Genomic DNA, 25640 nt, shown 5'->3' on the forward strand with positions numbered 1-25640 from the left:
GTATTAATAAATTTGATAAGACTACATCCATGAAGGCGATCTGGCACTGTAAGCAGTACAAATTCCTAGTATGTAGCTTATAAACTGGCATATCTGAAAGTCCATTTAAATGTATAAGAGCAGCTGCCAAGCTGTTGGTTCCACTCTGTGTTTTAAAACTTGTGATTTTTTTTTTTCCCCCCTGGGTTAATTCTTAACTCAAAGGTGACATGTCATAATGTGTATGCTCTCCCAGTAGTCACATCAGAGCAAAAGAAGTAAGGGGACAGTAATTCTGCAAGTTTTGGATTCATATGCTGCTTTGTGGCATTTCATTTTACTGTCTAACAGTGATTGCATGCACACTGGGGGGGGGGGGGGAGAGACTCGCACGGAGGGGGAGAGAGACTCGCACGGAGGGGGAGAGGGACTCACTGGAGGGGAGAGGGGACGGAGGGGAGGACTGGGGAGGGAGAGGGACTCGCACGGAGAGGAGGAGGACGGACGGAGGGGAGGGGGAGGAGAGGACGGAGGGGGAGGGAGAGAGGGGGAGGGAGAGGGACTCGCACGGAGGGGGAGGGAGAGGGACTCGCACGGAGGGGGAGGGAGAGGGACTCGCACGGAGGGGGAGGGAGAGGGACTCGCACGGAGGGGGAGAGGGACTCGACGGAGAGGAGGAGGGAGGGACTGGAGGGGGAGGAGGGGAGGGAGGGAGAGAGGAGGGGAGGGGAGAGAGGGACTGGAGGAGAGGGAGACTGAGCGACTGGGAGGGGAGGGAGGACTGGGAGGAGCGACTCAAGATGGGGAGAGACTCGCACGGAGCGACTCGCATGGGGAGAGAGACTCGCACGCACACGGGGAGGCAGTTAGATGATGGTCCTGGCTATTACAGTTGAGACAGTACCCACACTGCATGTTCAATTCTCGGCTGGAGTGCGGGGAGTGCCTTCTGTGTGGAGTCTGCATGTCCTCCCCACGGTTGGGTGGGCGTTCGAAAGACGTGTAAATGGGCGTGCCTTTGCTGAAGGTTGGACGTCTAGCTGGCACCTTGGTGTTAGTGAAAATCTGCTGCCAATCATTAGCGGACCGGAGTTCTGCTGTGGCGACCCCTAACTGGGGAAAAGCCGAAAGACAACTGAATGCCTTGGGTAAACCACCTATGTACAGAATCACTACTGGAATTTTTACTAAGAGTATGATCTGGTTAATTGGCATTAACATTTGGATACCTTAACTTTAAGCTGTGGGTTTCTGAGATGGACAAATGAGCATATCTCCCAACCGTACTGATTTACTCTGTTTTTACCGAGTTTTGGGTCCAAATGAAGGGGTGCCACGATTCCTGAGTGGCACCCCTTCAATTCCGATTTTCTTATGTTTTTTTCCCATTTTTCGAATTTTGGCGCTTTCGGAGCTGATGTCCTCACGTGCGCGGTGATGTCAGCTCCATCAGGGCTATCAGCCAGTCAGAATTGAGCTTCCAGCTGCCAGTCTGCAAATGTGAACGAGCTAGAAATTTGCTTTTACAGCACTCTAGCAGCCTTGTATAACAGCACTAAATCTGCTTTTACAACTTATTTGAGCCGGGAAAGCTTTACAGGGCTTTTGGGACTTAAAGCACTCGTTGTGAGCCGGGATCGGCTTTGGGGACTTAACAGCACTCGTTTTGTTGGGACTTAAAGAACAACAGCACTCGTTCGGCAACATTTGGGACTTGGGATGGAAGTCCTTAGGTAAGGTCTGTGTCCTGTCTCTGAAAATGCCCCTTTATAATACACCTGGTGGCTAGAGGTACTCTGGCTCAAACCCTGTACCCTGGGTATAGGGTAAAAAGAGCCTAATGTCCCGAGCCACCACCACTTGTGAAATTTTTGTTCTGTTCTTCAAACTCTGTGGTTTCAGGATGTTTGTGACATATCACTAAAGGTTCAATTTATTGATTGACAGGCATTTGAATTCAGACTTCATATTCTTCAGAAAATAAATGGTAACAACTTTTATTCTAGTAATTTTTTCTACGTTTATAAGATCAGTATTTGAAAATTGTACCTAATTTGGGGCAAGTTTCAGTCTTCCTATTTTTTTGGGAAACAAGCTGCTGATTTGGCATAGTGGTATGTTGCTCTGACTGTAGTGCACAGAGTCTTGTGCTCAAGACTTGCCAGTGAAATGCATGGTAATAACACATTTTATTCTAGCAACTTTCCAAAATTGTACAAGCAATGTTTAAAATGTGTCCTTGGTTTTTGGCCTTTTGTTCCCCCCCCAAAAAAGAAAAAAAACTTAAATTGAAAATTAGTGCAAGAAGCTGTGCAAGATGCCTATGCCGTACACTATTGTCCTATTTTTATATGTATAGTGTGGAAGTAGACTTTTTTATGATGGAAATGTTCTGAATTGGGCAGTTTTGTCATTACTGTTTCATGGATTTCGTTTCATTGCCTTCTGGAAAAATGTTCAAACAATAAATTTAAAATGTGCTCTGACTAGCAAGTGTGTTGTATTATACAAGGAATATAATTTACTAAAGTCAGGAAGGTGCATCAAAGAACGCATGTATGTTTCTTGTTTTGTGCACAAAGGGCCGGTGAATTGAAAGGCCGGTGAATTGAAAACAGCCCAAAGGTGATCTTTATCCACCACTGGCCTGATGCATTTTCTTTGGGTTTGGTGTAAGTTTCAATGCTATTTTAATGTGAGTTTCAAAGGCAGAGAAGTTTTAATGCCAAGTCTAACAGATGTCTATTGTGTTTGTGCATTGTGCTGTAAAGTGTAAAAATAAAATCCAAATAATCATTGTAGAGGTAAAGCAGTATGCACACACTAGTCTTTGTGGTAAATGGGGCAAAATAGCCAGGTAATGGGACATTGGAATGGCTGCAGGGGACTCTGGTGCCGTATTTGGTTGTCTGTTCTTCAGTTTGCACAAAAGTTGGTATCCCACAATTCTACTGGAGTGGGCAGGGTTACATAATTATGTATGCAAATTTTATGTTAAACAGCATACAGATTTGTACCTATCTTTCATGGGACTTGTCCAGATTTTTGATTCAAGGTTGAGAGGTATGCAAATGAGTGAAGTACGAATCTGAACTGCTTGCTAAAACAATGCAATGCATCATGCAGAGGCACTTTGATAGCTGGCAATACCTCACATTACACTGCCTATGCCAGAAGTAATATGCCAGCATTGCTAGCTGGAGTTTGACAAAATTGTCATGTTGTATATCAAACTGATTTGTATAGATGCTTGTGTTTTGAAATGTATTTGTAAAGCTGTTTGTGTTAAAAATGCACCAACAGAGGGTCCTGCTGTACAGAAGAGATGCACCAACAGAGGGTCCTGCTGTACAGAAGAGATGCATCTGTATGTCACTGTATCATTACTGTTGAAATGAATATATTGTAACAGAGGGTACTGGAAGAGAAGAGGTTCATCTCAGTCGAGCTAACTTTGAAAAATAGTCTGAAATTAAATTACCTGGTTTAGGTTATAAAGATTGTATCTTTTGTCTCTGGCTAAAATCAGAACTGTAAATGTCTGTGAAAACCAGGGCTAGGAATCCTACTGTATTATCCTTGGGGGTGAACTAATTGGTACCCTGGAAAGGTGGAAGGTTTTGAAATTATTTCATAGATTCCAGATGCTGTAACACATCTTGGCAAAGCTCTGTGTGTGTATTATGACATGTGCTAGGTTCTGGTCCAGTTTCTAGTAAATGGGTAGTGTGGGAACCCGAGTTAGGTGACTATGTGATGTCATTCTATAGCTAGCACTGACATATTTAGATATTGGTGAGAGATGTCACTTAATTATCTGGTTTGTTTGAAACCAGCCAGAGGAGGACCACTCGCCTGAATCACCTTGCCTTTCTCTAGTAAGTGAAATATGGGACAGTAATTCTTTAAATCAGTCAGAAAAATATAGTGATTAGTTGTGCGTTTTTTCTGCATCTGTGTGAAACTTTCATCTGTTTTATTTCCAGTGATTGAAACCGTTTCTTGTAAATAGATATTTAATATTTTCATGTTCTTATATTAAATATATTTAAACTTTTAATTGTGGCTGGTCTTTTAGAGAATATTTTAACATTTGAGTACTTTTATTTATTTGGTGACACTGTGGCTGCTCCTGGAAGCCTTGCTGCATTGGTCAAGCACTACCATTTGTATTGATATTAATTTTACTCAGAATAATTGGGTACCTTTGTAAGAGCCTTAGAGTAGCTGGCTTTGGAGTATTCAGGTGGCATCTACCTTAGTCTGGACAGAGGGGGCATAGCTGGTAAATCTGTGCCAGCCTTTCCCAGTTGTGTGTGTAGTGTGGAAATCAAATCTGTGTGCACGCCTGCTACTTGGAGCAGGGCCACACACCACTGGTTTCACGGAGAGGGTGGTGGAAGACTTTGCTCGGAACATTCAGGTGAGGACTCAAAATTCTACAGCTGTCGGGGGGGGTGTTATTTGGGGCCTGGAGAGAGTGGGAAACCTAGCCCCAGGACTGTGTTCCCTGTGTGCTCTTAAGGGAAATTGTGCTTGGTACAGAGACCTGTGTCTGGAAATACTGTATCCATTTTTGTTCCAAATGAACATCCCTCACCAGTGTCAGTGGTGAGGATTGAGGCTCCTTGATTACTGGCCCAGAGGAGGGATGTCACATTGGTGAGCGGTGTTGTGAATATTTAAACTTCAGTAGCCTGTAGGCAGTTCTCACCAAAAGTGTGTGTACTCAGCAGCCACAAGATACAGTTTCAATTTCATAAAAGTTTTGTTTATTCTTTTTAAGTCTGGGAAAGCAGGCAAAGATGTCGGCAGAGGATTATGGCAGGTTGACAAAGGAACCAGTTGGCCAAAGTGTGTGCAAAGCCAAAGGACTGCAGCATTCCAAGCTGACCTGAAGAGGAAATAATTTCAGCCTTGGCCGCAGCTATAGCCCAGACCAGCAATCAGGAAGACAACCTTTCTGTTGATGGGGATGTGCAGCCCTCAAACGGGACAGTTCACCTTTTTTCCTCAGAGGGCATAAAAATCCATCTGGAGTTGGAGACGTGAACTGGAGGCCAAATGTTTGAATTAGAATTGGCAGTGAAGCAGTGTCAACATGAGGGAGATGCAGACTCTATCAGGGTCATGGAGGTAATGGTGGAGGGAATAATCAAACCCCAGAAGCAGTAAAGGTCAGTACATTTCTTTCACAGTTTTCAGAGGGGGTGATTTTGATAGCTTTATTCATATTTTTGATGGTTTACATACATGATCTTTCAAATGCATAAATAAAGCAGTAATGTTGTCCAAGGGTACTGGGTATGGTTCCTGACCCCCTTATTCCATGGTAAAGCTGGAACTACTGTTTCTAAATTGACTGATATGATTGCTTAAACTATGATAAAGTTAAACAATGTTTAATTGGAATGTTTTAAGTTAACTGAAGCTGGCAGAAAAAAAAAGTTTTCTGAGCCTAGATGCAAGGCAAATGAAAATGTATTTGATTTTATCCTGCCAAGTTTAGCACTTATTTCATAGGTGGGTGAGTGGATATCAAGTCAACACTTTTGAAAGGCTGGCAGACCTTTTGGTGATGGAACAGTGCCTCAACACTTTGCTTAATGACTTGAGAATCTTGTTGCAGACCAGGAGTGTAACTCTGCAGATGAGGTGGGGAGAAAAGGGGATCTCTACTTAGAAAGCAGGGCATCACTGCACAAGAGGATACTCAGTGCTGCACATAGATGTAAGAGAACCCATGGTGGGCAGCGTAAACCAGCCCAACAGAATCCACCAGTAACAAGGGAAGACACTAGTTCAGATACATGGCCTGGATCAAGGGTAGATGTTTGCAGTATAACCAGTGGGACCATGTAGCATACAGATATTCATGAAAGGTAGGTGGGGAATAAAAGGTGGGGGAGCCAGCAAGTGGGAATTGCAGAATGCCAGTGGTAAGTCTGGAGATGACAGGGGTACCAGACTCTTGAGTTTCTATCCCATCTTAATGGATGGAAACTGGCAACTGCTAAGAGAGTGTGTCTGACATAACCATTGTGAAGCCTGCAGTGGTTAGAGGAGCAGTAGTTGCTTGGGCAGTTGGCTGCAGTCAGAGCTTTAGGAGGGACCCCATTCCAGATGCCTCTGGCCAGAGCTCACTTTGATTGGGAGGGTGGAAAAGGAAACAAGCAAGTTGGTATGTTTTAAGATATCCCTGTAGATGTCCTGATGGGGAATGATTTGGATAATGCAGTAACTTGTGTGAATGCAGATGTTCATCTCACACTGCTGCAGTCCTAACACATGGGGTAGTCCGCTGTCCCAGTCGGCCCGAATACCAAAGTATAGGCTGGCAGCGTCGGGTCAAAGCGCATTGTTGGCGTCGGGGTACAACAAATGCGCATGACGTCTTCCCTTCCTCTTTTTTTTGCCGCATGGTCGATGCAGAAGCAGTATTGCGAGTGCAGGTTGGCGTTCTGAAATTTTTCTGAAGTATTCCAGACGAATCCAATCAAAGCTAAATTAGTACCCGTTGGAATATTTTTTTGGTTTTTTCTCAGTATTGCTTGGATGTCAGAAAAGAAAAATAGATAACTGTATATTTCTTGTAAGATACCTACCTCAGTTAGGGTACCTACCTTGTTGTGTGCTTGGGGCCTGCCTTGAGCGTTGTTGGTTGTTAAGCTCGCTCTTGTGCTAGATTTTAACAGCACTTAGAAAGAGAAGAAGAGACTGTGCCAGGTTAGTTTTTTTTTTGTAATTACTCACAAAATGCCGTCGGGATGCCCGGCGCTTAGATCTAAAAGCGAGAGGAAAAGCGCCACAGACAAAAGGTTGGAAGGAGCAGTTAGAGCCGGATGTCTCTGGGAGGTTGGAGCGAGTCAGGCGGAGGTTGGGCCAGAAGTTAGGAGGGGAACTTCAGGGAGACTTTAGGTGAGACACAGGGACAACAGGTGTCCTCTCAGGCAGGCTGAGGGGCTGTCTCAGGTCACTGTTCTCCCTCCTTTAGGCCCCTCCCCTAAGGTGAGAAGGCTTCTTCCCTTTCTTCGAGAGGCAGGCCAGGTTTAACTTCAGTGGGTTTCTCTTCAGGTTTTCAGGAGTCTCTGCCTAGAAACCTTATGCTTAAAATGGCAGAAGTTGATTTACTATGTTACTATGATTAGAGATTCTGACCCCCTCTAGAAATTGGAACCTAGAGAGAGTCCTGGCAGTGTCTGTTAGGAGGCTTCTCTTTCTTACATTCGAAGACTTACTCCTTCCTCCTTATTCTGATTCTGATGATGATGATCCTACTCCTTCGGCTTTTCCTCCTTCTTTCATTTTCTTTTTCTCCATGAGAAATCTTTTTGAATGTTTTTTAAATGGGAAGGTCAAGGCTTAGATGGATTCCAGGAAGTTTCTTAGGCTTAGGAGTTTTGTTACAGCATGACTGTTTGGCTATACCTCCTGTACTGGATGTGGTGAGAAGAGTATTTTGCCTTGGCAGAGATTCTTTGATTCCTTGCCCTTTGCCCCAGTTAAACCGGATTATAGGGTGCCTAGTTAAGATAAGGAGTATAATCTTTCTTTCCTCCCTAGGGCGTTGAAACCAGAAGGCTTCTGGCCTAAAGGTGTTAAGGCTTCTGTGGTTAAAAATCTGTTTCCTCCCAATAAAAGGTACAAAGGCTTTGGATCTGGGGGGTAGAAGGTGTATACTTCTTCCTTTAGCCATGAGGGCTTTAGGTGCAGTTTTTGAATTTAAATCACCATTGATATCTCCTTTCAATTGATCTCTCTTCACAATTGAAGTCTAAGGAAGGTATTGAGTGTAAAGAGTTGCAGGATGGTGTTGTTGCAGGATTGAGGGTGGGTAAGCATGATTTGCAATGTGTTTTGATGCTGTACAGGCCTCTTGAGGGTGGTTGCCACTGATGCTGTTCTTGGTTCGCCTGTGGAAGGATCAATTTGGCTGGTATTCAGGCAGCAAGTTTTAGATGCTCCATTTAAATGCTTTGTGTTGTTTGGTTCGCCTGATTTGTTTAAAACAAAGCTGATGGAGGAGTTGAAAATGTCATGGAAAGAGTTTAAAAGTTTTTGCAGGTTCAGATAAAGAAATTTAGTAGCCTCGAATCTTAACAGGGAGTAGACTACTCCTTCTTATGATTGGTCAGTCTAGGGGTAGGATTAGGCGTCTTAGGGGCAGAGACAGGAGGTTCTTTTAGGCCTAGAACAGGAGTTTAGGGGCTCCAGTCTTCTGGTGAGGGCAGGGAAGAAGAGGGAGTTCATCACAGAGACAATGCAGTCTGGCTTCAACCTTTTCCTTTTTCTAGATCTTATTTCCAGGTCTGGCCTAGCTTTTCTTAGGCAATTGGAATTTTTTTAAAAAAGAATTTAATTTATTTACCAAGACAATTCCACCGGTTACAGGTTTTGTTTACAGGTTTTGCCTCCTTTTCCAAGGCATGCCAGAAGGCAGGCCAGCACAAAGAAAAAGAAGGAACAAGCAGAACAAGGCTATTATTACTCCATTACTCCAAATAGGGCCATTTTCCTGTGCCCTGTGTATTCAGGATTTTTATTCATATGTTCCTAGTACCAATGTGGGGTAAAGGGGGAGAGGAATTTTGGATTTATCTATCCTCAACACTTATCTGGACATTCCCAAGTTCAAAATGTTAGCGTTGGCGCAGGCACTACACACCTCTAGCAGACCTCTGCATGGATGAAGGTCACTGGAGATCCAAAGGAGGCTTCTCAAGGATATCGAATAAGTTGTAGGAAGTAATATCTTTGCTCTGCGTTGCTCATTTCGGGCAGGGAATTTATGCCCCAGTTCTTATCTACTGCGCCAGAGTATTCACTTAGTTCTGGCTCAAAGAAGTTCGGCTTCAGTATACCCCCTCATAGGCTAAAATCCTTACTTGGATCTATGCCTGATTTTACAGGCTCAAGAAAAGGAAGAAAAGAAAAAGATTTGGATTATGTGATTTCAGTGCTAAGATGCCAGTGGAGTTCTGTGGTGAAATAATTCTGTGCTAAGCATTGCTCAAGATCCTAGTAACCTGGGTGTGTGGGGTGAACTCAGCACAAGAGACTGAATAATGGTTGACAAACAAAGAATCAACCCTTTACTTCCATTACTTATCTCTTCAGTTACTTCCATCAAAGGACAGTCCTTCAAGCCTTGTAGGGTTCATGTCATCTCATATTCTGTGGTGAGGACCATCTTCAATTCTGGTGCTTGTATCTGCAATGAGTATGGTAAAATGTATGGACACAGCACTGCTAGGATTTGGACACTGTCATTCATTTAATACCTTGCATTCATTCAAAATTTTACCTTGTGGCTCAGGCAGAAAACCTAAACAGTCCAACTTAAATTGACCCGCCCAGCCGCCGAGTTTGATTCTAACGACAGACTCGAGTCAGACAACAAGGACAGTCATCATCAACATGGCAAGAGGAAATCTGAGTGGCCTGCCAGACTACAGCATCTACATATCAACAACAAGGGGTCAGGCCATCAAGTTTGAGGCAATGGCTTTATTGTTACTTTGCATTAATAGCTTGTTGATTCTAACAGAATCATCAACAAACATGTGGTACATCAACAAACATCTGAATGTATTCTTATCCAACATGCAGGCAAGCAATGATTTTTTATCAACTATAGCTCAGCTTACTAACTAAATTACAAGGCAGGGAATCATTTGAGCACAGAACTCCTTAGCAAGATTCTGCGGAGTGGCAGATGCATAGCAGATCATGTAAAGCAGGGATCTTCTGGATGGTTCCCCACAGGACCAGTGTCATCTTCATGTGGGGAAATAGATCTGTTAAGTTTCTCCACTAAAAGTATAGATCTCACTGGCCCAATTACTAAAGGTTTCATCACAGCTTGGAAGTGGTGCTCTTTCTTCACACACCAAAAATCTCAGAGTATGCTTTTCCACCTCTGCCTCTCCTCTTCAAGTGTACCTTTCAGGAGTACTCCTGAGACAAACCACCTCTGCCTTTAGGTACTCCAAGCTGGCCAAAGCAACAATGGTGCCCAAAGCTGAGGTCTAGTGAGATGCCTCCACATTACTTACCTTTCTAGTAGGGGACTATTGTGTGGGAGTCACTGATCATCTACTCAATGGCAAGCTTCAATCTCTTCACACTAACTCTCTAGCATATTCTCTCATTTACTTCATGTGCAGTCTCAACTTCCTCAACTTAGTGAAAATGTGATTATAGGAAGCAGAGACTGTAGGTTTGACCTAAGTTAAGGAAAAAGGAAGAGATTTTACATGAGCCAGAAGAGCAAAGAGTTTGGAGGTTTCTGAGCCTAATTTGAGGCAGGCTCGATTTTATCTTTGTGGAGCCTAATTTGTTGGTTTGTCTTTCTTTTCCTTTAAGATTCATTCTGCAGCAATTTGAGCTTTTCAAGCAATTTTTATTCATTTTGCAGCAATTTCTTCTCACTTTGAGTTTCTTAGAGGGGCAAAGATATCAAAGACCCGTTGGAGCTCCTACTCCTGGGCATCACCTCAATTTTGTGTGGAGAAACTTGGAGACTGCTTTTAGTTGGGACCTCACTTTTGTTTGAAATACTGAGTGTGGAAGACTGGTTTTGTTGGCCATTTTTTCTGCAAGATTGACTTCCTGGATTGCAGGCCCTGTTTTGGATGTTTAGCCTTTTTGATTTCCATTTTTGAGGGTATCATTCACGTGCTAATCCTGCCTTTATTTTCCTTCCTTTAGTCCAAGTGTGGCTTTAGATTTAACCTCCTTCAAACCTACTTTTTATGTTTCTAGTGTGGATAAAAGGGGAAAAGGAAAGATACCTATTCAGTTAGGGCTACTCGTTATTATTTAAAGATTTAAGGGGGATTTTTTGTTTTCTCAGCAGTACACAGTTTCGTTTGTTTTTACTTCTCAGAGGCAAGGGATTGTCTGTGCAAACTATTTCTTTGGTTTGTTGGGTGGATTGGAGCATTTTGTGCATTAAATTATTTCTATTCAGATGGGGTTGAGCCATTTTCTGCTAGGGCTCATTCCACTTCTACTGCATTTCTAAGGGGGATTCAACTAAGGATATTTGGAGGCAGCTACTTGGAGTTCAGTGCATACTTTCTCTAAGCATTACCACAGCAGTCTCCTCTAAATCTAGGGACTTCTTTGCTTTCTTGTATTTTGCAGGGCTTGTTGATTACTCAGCCTGCTGTGATTCTTGGTTGTCCCTTACCTCTTTGTTGATTCTACCCAAAGTGTTTTTTGTGCCTACCAGTCCCTTACCTGAACATAAGTTTTGGTAAGAGTGTTAGGACCCACATTCGAAGATCACAACGTTGCAGATCTTCCCTCCCTCCTCCCTTCCCCTGTGTGTTTGAGGCTATTGTATTTATACAGTCAAACTTGTCCTGTTGTTTATATTGGTGTTATATTTGGGTGTGGAGTGTTGGGTGGTTTGGTTTTGGCCTTATATTTTTAGTACATTCTGACATCCATTACACAAGGTCTGTCTTGGGGGGTTGATTGCTTGGGGGAGACCCAGTCAGACCTCTCACCTGAAGCCAGGGCTGTTTGAGGTGGCTATTTCAGGGAGGGAGCTACCCTGTAGCAGTGATCCTGAAAGTGAGCTATAGCTGCTGATAGGTAATTATGTTCCCTTGGACAGAGGTGAGTGCAAGGTTAGAGGCGAGTGGTAGTACCCAGGCTGACAATGAGGCACTGCTGTCTGAGGATGCCAGACTTCCTGTGGAAGGGGAGCTGTGAAGGGTCATAAAGGTAGAGTTGAGACTAGCTGAGCTCTCAGACCCTACACAGAGGCTTAAGGGTGGTACCTAGGGAGGTACCTGATTCTCAAGGAAAGGGGAGGTCTGTATATTGGAACAAAGGGTTGCTGTATTGAGTGGACCCCCGAGGGAGGGGTAGAGGATTAGGTAATACAGCAGTTGGTAGTGCCCAGAGCCTACAGTCTGGCACTTCTAGCCATAGCCCATGTCACTACTTTTGTAGATCATATGGGCATAACGTGTACCAAGAGACACATGCAGAACTTTTATTGGCCTGGGATTGCAAGGGATGTAACAAGATACTGCAGGACCTGTCAGCAGTACCAAAAAAGTAGGCAAGGCAGGGGCCGAGATCAAGGCTCCTTTAATGCCTTTGCCTGTGATTTGAGGAGCAGTTTCACAGGGTAGCTATGGATATTGTGGGACCCGAGTACCCAAAGTTTCACATAGAAGTATATCCTGGTGGTAGTAAATTATACTACTAGATACCCTGAGGCAGTGGGCTCTGTCCATCAAGGCCGAGAAGGTGGCAAATGCTTTGTTAGAGGTTTTCAGCAGGGTCAGTTTCCCGAGAGAAATACTGACTGGTGCCAATTTCATGTCGGACCTGCTGGCTTGTCTGTGGGAGTGATGAGGTGAAGCACTTAGACTACCCTTACCCACCCCCACACTAATGGTTTGTGGAGGGGTTAAACTCCTAAAGACCATGCTACAGACATTTGCAGACCAGTCTGTGAGAATGGGACAAATATTTGTCCCATCTGCTGTTTGCTTACAGAGAGAGACCCCAGGAATCCACAGGCTTTTCATCCTTTGAGTTTCTGTATGGGCATAGGGTGAGGGGGGCCTTTTAGATTTGATTTTATGATGAGTGGGGTGGGTGTGTGAATCCCACCAGGAGTCTGGCATATGTCCTAAACCTCGGGGCAATGCTTGCAGAGCTCATTAGCTTGGCCCAGATGAACCTGGCAAGGAGCCTAGCAGCAGGAAGATTGGGAGGAACCTTTCAAAGTGCTAAAGAAGGTTTGTGATAACTACACAGTAAACCTGCTAGGTAGGAGCACAAATTGCACCAAGTTAACATGATGAAGCCTTCCCATGATAGGGAGGCCCTTGTACTGAGTATTTGCAGTGGGTGGCAGGTGGAGTCTGAGGGGGATCTATGACTGCATCAAGCCAGCCAAGTTATTGAGGGGTACTTAGGGTTGCGGGCATATGATAGTGCAGTACCATAGTGTGGGGTCAGCAATGCCAGTTCAGGTGGGTTCTCAAGACAGGGCATGGGTTAATGTATTCCCAGACAGGCTTTCCTCTTGAGCCACATTTTTCAGTGGTCATTTGGAAACCTAGCTCGAGTCTTCAAAGGGGGAGAGATGTGATGTGGTGAGGTATTGCCAGCTATGCCAGGAGAAATAGGGCAGTGGATGTGTAACATATGCCAGTATAGGTAGCTGGAGTTTTCTAAAGAATTGTTATTTGTATATCAAACTCATTTGTACAGGTGCTTGTGTTGAAAATGTATTTGTAAAGCTGCTTGTGTTCATGTACCCAACAGTAGGTCCTGCTGGACAGCAAAAGAAATCCACCTGTATGTCGGACTGTATTGTAACAGGGAATACTGAAAGAGAAGAGATTAATCTCGGTCCAGCTAACTTTGAAAAATAGTCTGAAATTACCTGGTTTAGGCCATCAGATTGTATCTTACAGTTCTGATTGCAGCTAGAGACAAAATGTTTGAAAACCAAGACTAGGAATCCTATTGCTAACCTGGAAAGTGGAAGTATTTGAAAAGATTTTATATCTTCCAGATGCTATAACACATCTTAGCAAAGCTGTGTGTGTGTTATGACTTGTGCAAGAGTCTGGTTCATTTTCTAGTAAAGGGGGTAGTGTGGGAATCTGATTCGATAATCAGATATGATGTCATTCTATAGCCAGCACTGAAATTATACATATTGGTGAGAAGTCACTTGGCTCTGTCTATTTTTGAAACCTGACAAAGGGCCACTCACCAACATCATCTTGCCTTCACTCTAGTAAGTGAACTAGGGGACAGTAATTATTTAGCTCAGTCAAGGAAATATAAGATTAGTTTTTCTGTATCTGTGTGAACCTTTCCATCTGTTATTTTTTTAATTCTTGTGATTGAAACGGGTTTATAAATATTTAGTATTTTCATGTTCTTTTATTAAATATATTTAAACTTTTCATTGTGGCTGGTCTTTCAAATAATAATTTAACCTTTGAGAGTACTTGTATTGGGTGACATCGTGGCCTCTCCTGAAAGCCTTGCTGCATTGGTCAAGCACTGCCATTTGTATTGGTATTAATTTTAATGAGTATAATTGGGTACCCTTGTAAGAGCATTAGAGTAGTGTTCTGGTGGCAGTGTCTACCTTATAGTGTGGGCGGGGGGGGGCACAGCTGGTAAATCTGTACCAGCTTTTCCCAGATGTGTGAAAATCAAATGTGCATGTTGGCTACTTGGAGCAGGAAAATAGAGCACTATCACAGGAAGGGGGTAGAGGACTTTGGAACACTCTGCTGAGGGCTCAACTCTACAGCTGTCAGGGGGGTGTCTTATTTGGGGACTGGAGAGGGGGGAAAAACCCAGCACCCGGACTGTGTGTTCCTTGTGTTGCTGTGAAGGGAAATTGTGCTCAATGCAGAGAGCTGCATCAGGAAATTACTGTTTTTTTTTTTTTTTTTTTGCAAGTGAATGTCCCTCAGTGGTATCAGTAGAGGATTGAAGCTCCTTGATTACTGGCCCAGAGGAGGGAGGTCACAGGCAGCACCTCTGGATTTTTTGGGTTTTAGTCTTCCATAGCAAGCAGATAGGTAGGTGGTCACTCCAATACTATTGGCCATAATTCTAAAAAGAATCACCCTTTGAGACATAAATTTAATGCAGAGTGCGCTCTCCCACACATGTTGCCTGATGTGGACCACTCCTCCCAAAGCATCCACCCTCCCTAACACATTTGTGCTGCAGTACTGCTTGTAGTGAATACTTGTAATTCTCACGTCTCAACTTTGGTAGAAAACTGATGGCTATTGACTACTTGAAGACTGCATGAGAAGCTCAATACTGAAAGCAGAAAAGGAATTCAAAGCAACTTAATGCAAAATGTCTCTTGTATCTGATTCAATGAGATTGAGGCTAAAGTAGTGAATAAATCTGCAATACTGAGAGAATAAAAAGGTATAGCCACTACAAATGTTTACTAACTTTTTTGCAAGAACACCTACTTTTTCACAGTAAAAAGCTTTTTATCCTCTAGGATTCCTGAAAATAAACCTGTGCCTGGCTTGTTTTTACTGCAAGATTATCACATCTGAGCTGGACAAGATCATGTGCTCATTTTGAAATGGCGAACTTTAGCCATTGATGTCTAGCTGTGAAGTACATTTCATTTCTCTTGGTCATGCTAAAGTACATTGTGATTGTCAGGCCTGTCTGTGGTCTTTAACTATAACAAGTTGACTTCTGAGTTGTGTTGTCATGAATCCTGCAGCTGTTAGTTTTGGACTAGGTCCAGTTAAATATGGTGACCGGTATGTAGAGTTTTTTTGTAGTGGACAGTCAACTTAAATGTGTACAATCTGTGCAGATGGATTTGATCCCTGAATTTGTAGGGGAGATAATTTGGTATGGATCTGGGTGAGTGGAAACCATGGCTGCTTAGAATTCAATAAAACTTGCATTACAAAAGTCCATGTATGCATGGAATGATGAAGAGAAGCCATTCTTAAATCAGTGGTACAGCTTTAAAGTGATGCATATTGACTGCTCATATATGCTCAATCAAGCAGTACTTCTATTTAAGGCTGGTTTAAATTCTCCAGTACCAAAATGCCCCCCCCCCCCAAAAAAAAAAAAATTCAAAATTAGTTTTCTGAATGCTTGCAAAGAAGTATTTCAAATCTGTCTTTTCCCCAGTTTCTGTAGTTTGGTGTTTCAGACAAACTAACGCTGTGAAATCTGAATTCCTAAGTAGTTATACATTGAAAGAGTCCTTAGAAATTTTATACCTTGGTGAATGTGTGCACCTGTATGGATGGGTGGGGACAATGTCTTAGTGCATGAGTTTGCAGGTGTGTGTTGCATTCCAGGCCTAGAGCTCCAGGAATGTACCAGTGGACAGGTAAAATTATAGGTGGCTGGAATGCGTGTGTCAGAAGCTAGAGCTTCCTTCCATTGTAATTAAAATATGGTGATATTGGAAGTATTTAATTTGACTCATTTATCCATGTTTTTCAGGGAAGATGTTCAGTCAAACCACCATCTGTCGTTTTGAAGCTTTGCAGCTGAGTTTTAAGAACATGTGTAAACTGAAGCCATTACTTCAGTGTTGGCTAAAGGAAGCTGAAAACAGTGAGAATCTGCAAGAGGTATGCTTTAAGTTGTTTTCCCCTACACTTCTGGCCATTGAGAGGAGTTGTAAGCCTTCATCTGTGCTTACAGCCAAAACTGGTATGCAGGATGTGCTTTTATGCGAGACACTTTTATGAGCTGAATGCATATTTAAGCTGAAGAACAGTGCTGGGTGTTTTTTGGTTTGCTTAGTTGTAAATTTGGCTGTTGCACCTTTCCGGTCTTGCGTGGATCTGAGTTATCCATAAAGATACCATAGACTGGGGGTTAGACACCACCTCTTTGGCTGTAGGGGTATAATTAGAGGGTAAGGGAGAACCAGCCCTGCTAGTATTGAGTGACGCGGCAGGGATTATATCTTGTTTTGCCCTAATGTTGCACCCATCTCTGAGAAAGATGTTGCTGGTAATACTGGGTCTGTTTCTTCACAAATTAGGTTAGTCTCCTTTTGATAGTCAGCATTTATTTTCTGTGTCGGTTACTCTGGACAAGAGTAATTTTATTGGAGTTTGGTCATGGCTTTGTGCATTCTGCTGATCCTTCATTGTTTCTGGTTAAAAAAAAAAAAACCCTTGTATGAATTCCTCTTTCCTTGAAGAGGTTTAGGATTTGGGTCCTATAGGGGCAGATGTATTTTTTTGTCCTGGTTTTTGATTCAATTTGAGTAGTGTGGTAACTTCTGTGAGGGATTCTTCTCTTTGAGACTTTATAGGATTTAATGTGTTTAAGTGGGACAAAATTGGGATTGGTCTCAGAAAATATTATGAATTGTTACTATTTCCAGAATGTTCACCTATCCCTCAAGTTTAGTCAGTTTTAGAGGATGTGCTAATGACTTTCTAATCCTCCCCCTTCTGCCGAGGATAGGAAAACGTTTGATAGGTTTGGGGAAAAAGTATGCTTCGGCAAGTTTAATTTTTAAAATTATGAACTTGTTCATATGTTGAAGCTTTTGCTCACTAATTCCGAAAATGAGGAATGTCAGTGGTATCAATTTGTGATGAAAAATCTGCATTGGGTAATCTAGTTTATTTTTCTAAAGTCATTACTCCATTGTTTAAAATCAGGTCTGCCACTGGAACTGCTTTGAGGAAGTTTGCCAGGCTGTTTTTTTCTCTCTCAAGATTTCACAAATGAAATTTTAATTTTCCATTGGAAAGAGTTTGTTTTTGGACTTTCTTTTGTCAAAAAGTGATTCTGGGATTTAGCCATCCTAGGGTTTTCTATGGGATTTTCTGTTCCCTTGTCTAACTGACAAAAAAAAAAAAAAACTTGTCCTATCAGAATGCTGGTAAACAGACATTTAAAAAAGCTATGACAAGGATGTTCCGAAAATAAAATAGGGATACCCCAGAATGACTATATAAGGGACCTCGTCTCCCCTCCCACTGTTAATACTCTCAGAAAGCCTGAATCTCCTTTTTTCTCTATCAACAGATTGATTAAAAGGGGTCCTGAATGTGATCCACGTAGGCTCCTAATTGGCAGTAGGAAGAACTTCCTCCTTTGATTCCTTATCTGCCAGCCAATCTTTTCTATTACCCCTTGAGGCAGCATATGATGTAAGACGGGGAAGAAAAGTTCCTTCTCTGTTAGGGAAACTATTTTCTTCAAGAATGTTTCTGGTTCCAAATAGGGAAGATTCTTGGAGACCATTTCTAGGTCTTTTAGTCTTGAACTGAAGTGTGAGCTTTTTGAACTGTGCCACTGTTTCCCTGTCCTCATTTGAGTTTCTTGATGACCTTAGATTTAAAGAATGCGTAGCACATTACTATGCATCCATATTGCAGGTGTGTGAAGGTTTTTGTCTGGATTGCATTATCAAATCTCAGTCTTACCCTGTGGGCTTTCCAGTGCTCCAAGAGTGTACATTGTCTAGATATCTCCCACACAGGCAGAAGTGGTCAGAACTTTTAAGTACGTTCTGCTTTCATTTCCGAGGATTGTTTTTGGGTGCCTGCTGGGCACTACATTGCAAGGAGTCCCCCCCCCCCCCTCCCGGGGGGAAAAATCTAGATCTCGGGGTTTTCCTTTCAGATCTTGATCTCTGTGAGGGGAATATGTCCAGGTTCTGTCTCATGACTTCTACAGTTCTCCTAATTCCTTTTGAAAGACCACCTGAGAAATATACAGGTAACTGAAATCTCTTTGGCTCTCAAGCATCAATACTTACTGACTTTTTAAAATTCCAGGGAGATCATGTGGTGGGGATATCAAATTTCTTAGAATCCAGGTCCACCAATTCTACCCTCCTGGTCCAAAGCAGTCCGTCACAACAGTCTCCTTTGGCTTGGGGAGCAGTATCAATTGGTATAAAAGTGCTGGGTATTTGGGAGAAAAAAATGGACCAAAACCCCATGCACAAGATATTCCTAGCCCTTTAAAGGCTCTCTGCTCACTGAATCATGTCAGGTTACTTGGAACAACATTTCTACAGACTCTCCCACTGTGATATGGTATATAAACAATTTAGGATATGTGATGTGGTATATAAACAATTGAGGAGATCTAGGTTTTGCTCATTATAATTCTAAAAGTCTTTTAGGGTTCTAGTACCATAACTGGAATGGACCTCCACTCCAAAGTATGATTTCAAGTTTGTGAAATATGTATTTCAGTCTTTGTTGGCCAAAATTGTTCTTCACAGCACCTGCAATGTGCCCAGAATTGGTGACTCTTGCAGTTCATATGGAGTTACATGTATAGGTAGGATATCTAAATATAATTAAATTATTTTATTAGAAGGCCCATTGTACCTGTTACTATTGAAACTGTCTGGGTATCCTTCCACATTGCTCTCGTGTTTGCCTACAATTCCTGATATTTTATAACTGTCTCTCTATCGCAGACACTAATCAGTGGGTGTACCAATTTCAATGATCAATGGTACTTTTGTCTTTTCATGGACTACTGTATCTGGTTTTCTCACATCAGTTTTTTGAATTGTTAGTAATGGGTTTACCATGTGATAAACTTAGTCATTCGCTATTATTCTTTGGCTTGCATTTCCAATGCTTCTCAACTATTTCAATGTTGACGCAGTCCCCAGTGCAATGGTCTTACCATGTTATGGCTTTCAGTATACAGGCCCTCTGTTATTAGTGTTTCACACACAGCAATAATGTGTGCAACTGTTTCTAGTTCTGTTTTACAGAGCCTACATTTGTCTGTTTCTCCCAAATGCTCAATGGATTTTGTAAACCAAACGTATACGTAGTCTGCTGTCCTGGGCCACTAATACAAACCTTTCATCTTTTGGTTTAAATTCACCTCTTAAACGTTCTTGCATCAGATCCTGATCAATATGAGGTTGTTCCAAGAGTTTTGTGTACTAGCAACTATATTTATGCCTTTTCCACTTCCTTTTCATCTGATCCTTGTATTCCTTTGTTGAATGATTTCATCTACTTCTGGTTTGGTTTCCATTCCTGCTTGACACCAGTATGTTTCTGCTAAATTAAGCAAGGAAGTCAACTTAGACTTCTCTTCATATATCAAAACTTTCACAATATTTGGCGCTGAGGTCAGTTCTGATTACAGATCTATACATGTAATCAGTTTTTCAGGCTATTGCCTCCTTCAGACCAAGGAATATATAATCTTGGTATACACTGATTTTTTTTTTATATATAATTTGATAAGCATAACTTTTCCGTCCAATTGATCTAGACTTTTTGGAGCTAGTCACCCCAAAACTGCAAGCTAGAACAGGAAGGGCAAATTAGTTGGTAGCTTGGACTTTATTCCTATATGTCAGGGGTGTTTTCTGTATTAATTTGTCTTCTAAAATATTCCTTGCTGAGTTTTGTTTGCATTTGTCTTGGATCCTTCAATTGCTGAATATTTACACACCCTTCTGCTCAGGTTCCTTTATATCACATTCCTGTCCCAGACTGATTTTCTTTGTGCTGCAGCTTTCCAATATTACTTTTGCACATTTATCAAAAACAAATGACATTCTTATATGATCTGAGAGTTTTGACCACCTCTAGTTGCGCTTTCAGCTCTGGAACTATACAGTTTTTTAAATCGTCCACAAAAAGGGGAAGTCTTTGTAGTCCATTAAGTAGACAGTTTAATGGATTAAGGGCAACAGACAACTGATGGTCACCTGGAATTGGCCCCCTTTGAATGTTTATCCCTGGGATAATTTGTCCTTTCATGGCTTGGCTGTAAAGTGGTTTGCTACTGTTTCATGGTTTGCTACTGTTTCATGGTTACAGTAATGTAATTGATCAGTGTCGAGTGCATCTTGTACATCTGTAAGCCTTTCGTTTATTTATGAATGTGGGATGCTGTCAACAGCTTTTTTTGTAATCTGTTCATGCCATACTTAAGATTCTTCCCCTTTTTACAATTCTCAGATATGACTTCAACAAAAGCTCCATACAGCTTTCTTTTGTTACCCTTTTGTCATGATTGAGTTTTTTGTAAATGACTATAAATTCTTGTCTGCATCAATTCCACTGTATAGTTTATACATCGTTGGAAGGCAAGTTATTGGTGCATAGTTTAGGATAGCTTGCAGGTCCACTCTTAGGAGTGTTTTTTACCGAGTGTTTGTGGTGCACATTCAAATACTTGGGGCTACATTTTTGTGTAAAGCTGTTAAGTTTAGCCAGAAGTTGGGTACTGCATCTGGGCCTGGGTTTTCCAGTTATGAACTTTTTTTTAATTTCAATTTCTCTGGCCATTACGTCATCCTATTTCATATTCTGTACATTTGAACAATTTACTGTTTCTTTAACTTGTAGCCATTCAGCACATTTATTATGTTTGACAGGATCTTCATAGATATTTGTCTAAAATGTTTCTTTGGTGGTGACTAATCCTTTTGCTTTGTTTTCCATTTCCCTATGGGTCCTCTGTGAATTGCTTATTTTCCTTTATATTTATCTGCACGTCTTCAAGTTCTGCTTGTGCTAAAGTCTTCAGTTTATTATTTGCAATAGTGTGCAACAGATCTGGTCTGTTCTAATGCTTTGTGTTGCTTTTAGCACGTGCAAGTATTTTCCCTTCTAGCAATGACACTTGTCTTAATTGCTTCATAGTTTTTCTTTTCGGTACTTCCTTGATTGCATTTGATTCCTTTCTCTTGTTGCTCTGTATTTTTGTGGTAAGACTCTGTTAATTTAGCTGCATTGTAATGTATCCTATTTACTCCTGTTTTTGTCACATGAATTTCTTAGTCTTGATTACTGTATTCGTGTGTTATCAGACTTCTAATATTTTGGGGTCTTATTGACTTTCTGTAATCCTGTTTCTTTTTTTTAATCTTAATAAATCTATCCATCTCTTCTAAATCAAGCAACTATTCCCTTGGATCATTTTTTTTCTCTAAACTGAGATATATTCGACTGTTTCCTGCCAGCATTCTTCCCGTTGCGCGTTCTCTTCACCTGCATTCATATGGAAACTCACTGGCCTAGCTAATGAAAGCTTCAGAGCATCAGCCTGTGGCAACTAATCAAATGCTTCCCCATTCCACCTGTTTTTCCTTAATTTGGGGAGTCACTTTTTTAGTATGCTGTGGCATTACCAGAGTTGGATTTTCTGTACTAAATCCTGCACTTTGCAGGTAATCTACAACTTCATTTTCTATTTAATCTCTACATTGCTAACCCTGTTTCCTACTTTTCCGTTTTCTTTGTGTTGTAAATTTTCCATATGTCTATTTCTCCAATATCTGTTTTTTGTATCTATTAGTTTGGTTTTCTCCTTTGCATAGCTGTTAAACCATATCAGATATTTCTTGCTCATTCCAGTGTTTTATACCTTTTAGAAAAAAATCTTTGTTTATATTTTTGCATTTTCTCATGCATTTAATGGCAAAAGGCTTCATGGTCTGTATAATGTTTTTCAGCTGTTGTATTGAACACAAATTTGCATTTGAAGATCTTTTGACAATTTTTCTTGTGCAAATTATTCTTTCCTTTAATTTCTCTAAATATTTTTGATTATTTTCTATTTGGAAATTCAAGATTTCTTGCATGATAGTAACAATATATAACTTTCTTATCCAAAAAACTAGACTCCCATCTTTATGGTGCTTTTTTTTTGACCTGTCAATTTTTGCAGACTACTTCCTTCTACATTAGGGTCCCTCCTCCCCATTTGAGCCTGGCTTTACCCCATTGTAGAAATGTTTCCGTGTCTTGAGGATTCAACGCTCATTTTTTTTTCTAGTCCTGGCACCAGTGTGCCTACCAGGAAATGGGCACTTTTCTATCCTGGAACTTGTTCATCTAGCAGCCTTTATTTTATATAGCGTAAACCATGGACAGAAGTAGGTTAAAAAATAGTCTATAATTAGTGTCATCTTCGTGAAATTTTGTAAAAACGGGGTCCACTCTGTGAAGGTACTCACCATGACTTTAGTAGTGCTGGAATTGAATTCATCCTCCTCTTGCTTGCTGATTTCTCTCTCTCTCCATCCGGACCTATGTGGACTGCCATTTTAGCATGAGATACAGTTTTAAATCACAATCTCACTCTGCAGGATTATTGCATTCCAAAAGTACAAAAATCTATGGCAGATATGGTGAGCAGGACCAGGGCAAACCCTCATAGCTGGAAACTGAATCGGGTTTTTCCAAGATTGGACCATCTAAGAACTCCCCAAGAAGACTGCCAGATCTTTTTGCCTCCTATTGAAACAGTTGTTTTGAAGACTCTATTCAAGAAGCCCTGGAAGAGATGCCTTTTTTCCCCTTGGACAGAGATATTCCTGTATACTTTTCCACCTTTTTCACTGATTTCCAGGGTACTTGTGAATGTTCAGGACAACTCCCAAAAGATCACTGTGATGACTCCATTCTGGCCCAGGCAGCATTGGTTCTCCATTCTTTTGAAATTGGACAGTGGCAATTTCAATCTCATAGGCAGGATTTACATGTTGTAGTTTGGGGTTGGCATGCATCAACTGGTTGCCTAGATGCTGTGTGTGTGTGTCTCTCCTAGGATGTGCAGCGGGTATTAATGAAGAGAATAAGGGCCTGCTACTAAGCCATGTATTAAACAAAAGGTGGTCTGGTTGGTGCCAACAGAACCAGTACCCATATAGGGCTAGCGTGTTTTGTGAGTTGCTATCCTATGGCCTGTCTTACTCTTCAAGAAAGTTTTGTTGGCCACTTCAGCACGTCTGCCCATGGCTCCCCCTCTCTGTGCAGTCACAAGTGAAAGTAATTTCTAAGGGTTTTGCACAAGAAGCTTCCCAGAAAACCAGGGGCTCTTCCTTGAGGTCTTAATTTTTGTTTTTAATCAGCTTCTTTGATAGAGAAGCTCACAGTTACCCTATTTGAACCAGCTCATCAGGCTGACTTGAGGTTTTTCACATGGAAAGCAATTGTATTTATTGCCCTGACTTCTGCAAGAAGAATATCTGAGTGGTAAGCTGTTACAGTGGGTCAAGATTCTCCTTTTCCACAGAGACTGGGTTTCTTTGCAAATTAATTTTATGCCTCCAGTGGTTGTTTACTTTAAACCAGGGATGTCCAACCTTTTCGCTTGCCGGGGCTGCATTGAGTGAGCAAATGGTCTTGGGGACTCGTATAAAATATATCATATAATTGACTGTTTCGCAGTCATGGACGACCAGACAACCCCCCTGGCTGTATTGTAGGTGCATTTGAATAAATGTAATGCCTAATATGCCCTAAAATTCAAATTCTCATCTCATTCTAATTCTTAAAATAATGGTTAACTCTTAACATATAGGTTTATTAATGGCATTATCAAACAGAGCTCTCCTTTCTCCTCCTTTCTCCTCCTTTCTCCTCCTTTCTCCTCCTTTCTCCTCCTTTCTCCTCCTTTCTCCTCCTTTCTCCTCCTTTCTCCTCCTTTCTCCTCCTTTCTCCTCCTTTCTCCTCCTTTCTCCTCCTTTAGGGGTCGCCACAGCAGATCAACTGTTTACATTTCTTCCTGTCCTCTCTCACCACATCCATAAACCTTTTCTTAGGCTTTCCTCTTACCTGGCAGCTTCATCCTTGGCATCTTTTTCCCAATATACCCAGCATCCCTCCTCAGCACATGTCCAAACCAACATAATCTTGCCTATCTGGCTTTGTCTTCAAACCTTCCAACTTGGGCTGACCCTTTAATATACTTATTCCTAATCCTGTCCATCCTTGCCACACCCAGTGCAAATCTTAACCTCTTCAACTCTGCCACGTCAAGCTCTGACTCCTGCCTTTTTGTCAATGCCACTGTCTCCAACCCATATAACATAGCTGGTCTCAATACTCTCTTGTAGACCTTCCCTTTCACTCTTATGCACATTACATAATATCTTGAATCTGTCTCTGAAATTATGCAAGACATGACTACATCTGGCACTGTCAAGATTTGTTGCTGTTGCACTGCTATCTAGTGAGGTTGGTCTGAAGATGAAAAGGTTTACCAGTGGTGATGCAGCTTGCAGGAATGATGAGACCTTTACTTCTTAAAAATGAACAATTTGTACTTTTACATTTGTTCCACTAACAGATGGTAGAACACGTTCAACTTTGGTTCACCCACTTACTACAGAGCCAAAAAGAACATAATATGCGACTGCACACTGCAATTTCACAAGGTAATCTCATGCATGCTTTTTTGCAGTTGCCTCTCCAATATGCATGAGTGCACATTTCAGCTGACTACTTGTACAGATCCACCCAATGAGGCATAACATCATCAGAGGACACCTGATGACTTGTATAGAACCACCCAATGAGGCATAGCATCATCGGATAACTTTTTGTGCTGCTTCCTTAGATCACTATACGTCTCCAACTTGAGTCGTTTCCCAACGTTTGCTGAAAATTTGAAAGGGGTCTTCCAGTGTTTACTTTTCACAAATTTCAACAAATAACTGACTTTATTTGTACTGGCAATGTTTATTCATGAAGCCTGTTCACACGGGTGCAGCCAGGCACAGACACTTGCAGAATTCTAACAAATTGGTCATAGTTCTTGTTAAACTTGGTGTCCATATCAGGAGGTTCAGGCTGTCAAATCCAGATTGTTCTTTTGTGTAATAAACATTGAGCATAACCTTCTTAATGTGAAGACAGAGCCTGTCTTTTTGATACCAGTGCATCTGTATCGATTTTGTAGAGGTAGTGGTGATGCGAAGAGCATTTTCAGTATGCTCATCTGAAATTTTAGTTCAGATTTTATTTTTTGTATACTTCATATGAGAAAAAAATTGCTCGCAAATGTATGTACTCTCCAACAGAGGGTTGGAATGTGCAGTTCCTCCACTTAATATCGTCTAGTAATTTTAGCAATTTATTTACCAATAAGTGCCGTTTACTGACGCTTTGCCTACTAGGGATGGTCCAGTGTCAGAGTTTTCTAAAAAATTTTTTTTTTTCCCCCGGGGGCGGGAAATTTTAAAAATTTTTTTTTTGGGTTTTTTTTTAAAAAAAAAAAAAGGGGGGGGGGGAAAAATTTTAAAGGGGTTTTTAAAAATTTTAAAAAAAAGGGGGCCCCCCCCTCAAAGGGGGGAGGGGGTTTTTTTTGGGTTTTTAAAAAAAAAAATTTTTTTAAAAAAAATTTTT

At 41.5% G+C, this 25640-nt stretch overlaps 1 protein-coding gene across 1 annotated transcript in view; it reads left to right on the forward strand.

Annotated features, from left to right (window-relative positions):
* Positions 1–25640, forward strand: part of LOC122790404 (POU domain, class 5, transcription factor 3-like) — a 215200-nt gene that overhangs the window by 144770 nt on the left and 44790 nt on the right. The window contains exon 3 of the mRNA XM_044057922.1: positions 15985–16115. Within this exon, the coding sequence (XP_043913857.1) occupies positions 15985–16115 (131 nt within the window). The remainder of the gene's footprint in view (positions 1–15984; positions 16116–25640) is intronic.

Source organism: Protopterus annectens, chromosome 16.part0, assembly GCF_019279795.1.
Source record: "Protopterus annectens isolate FY-2018-M chromosome 16.part0, PAN1.0, whole genome shotgun sequence".
NCBI lineage: Eukaryota > Metazoa > Chordata > Ceratodontiformes > Protopteridae > Protopterus > Protopterus annectens.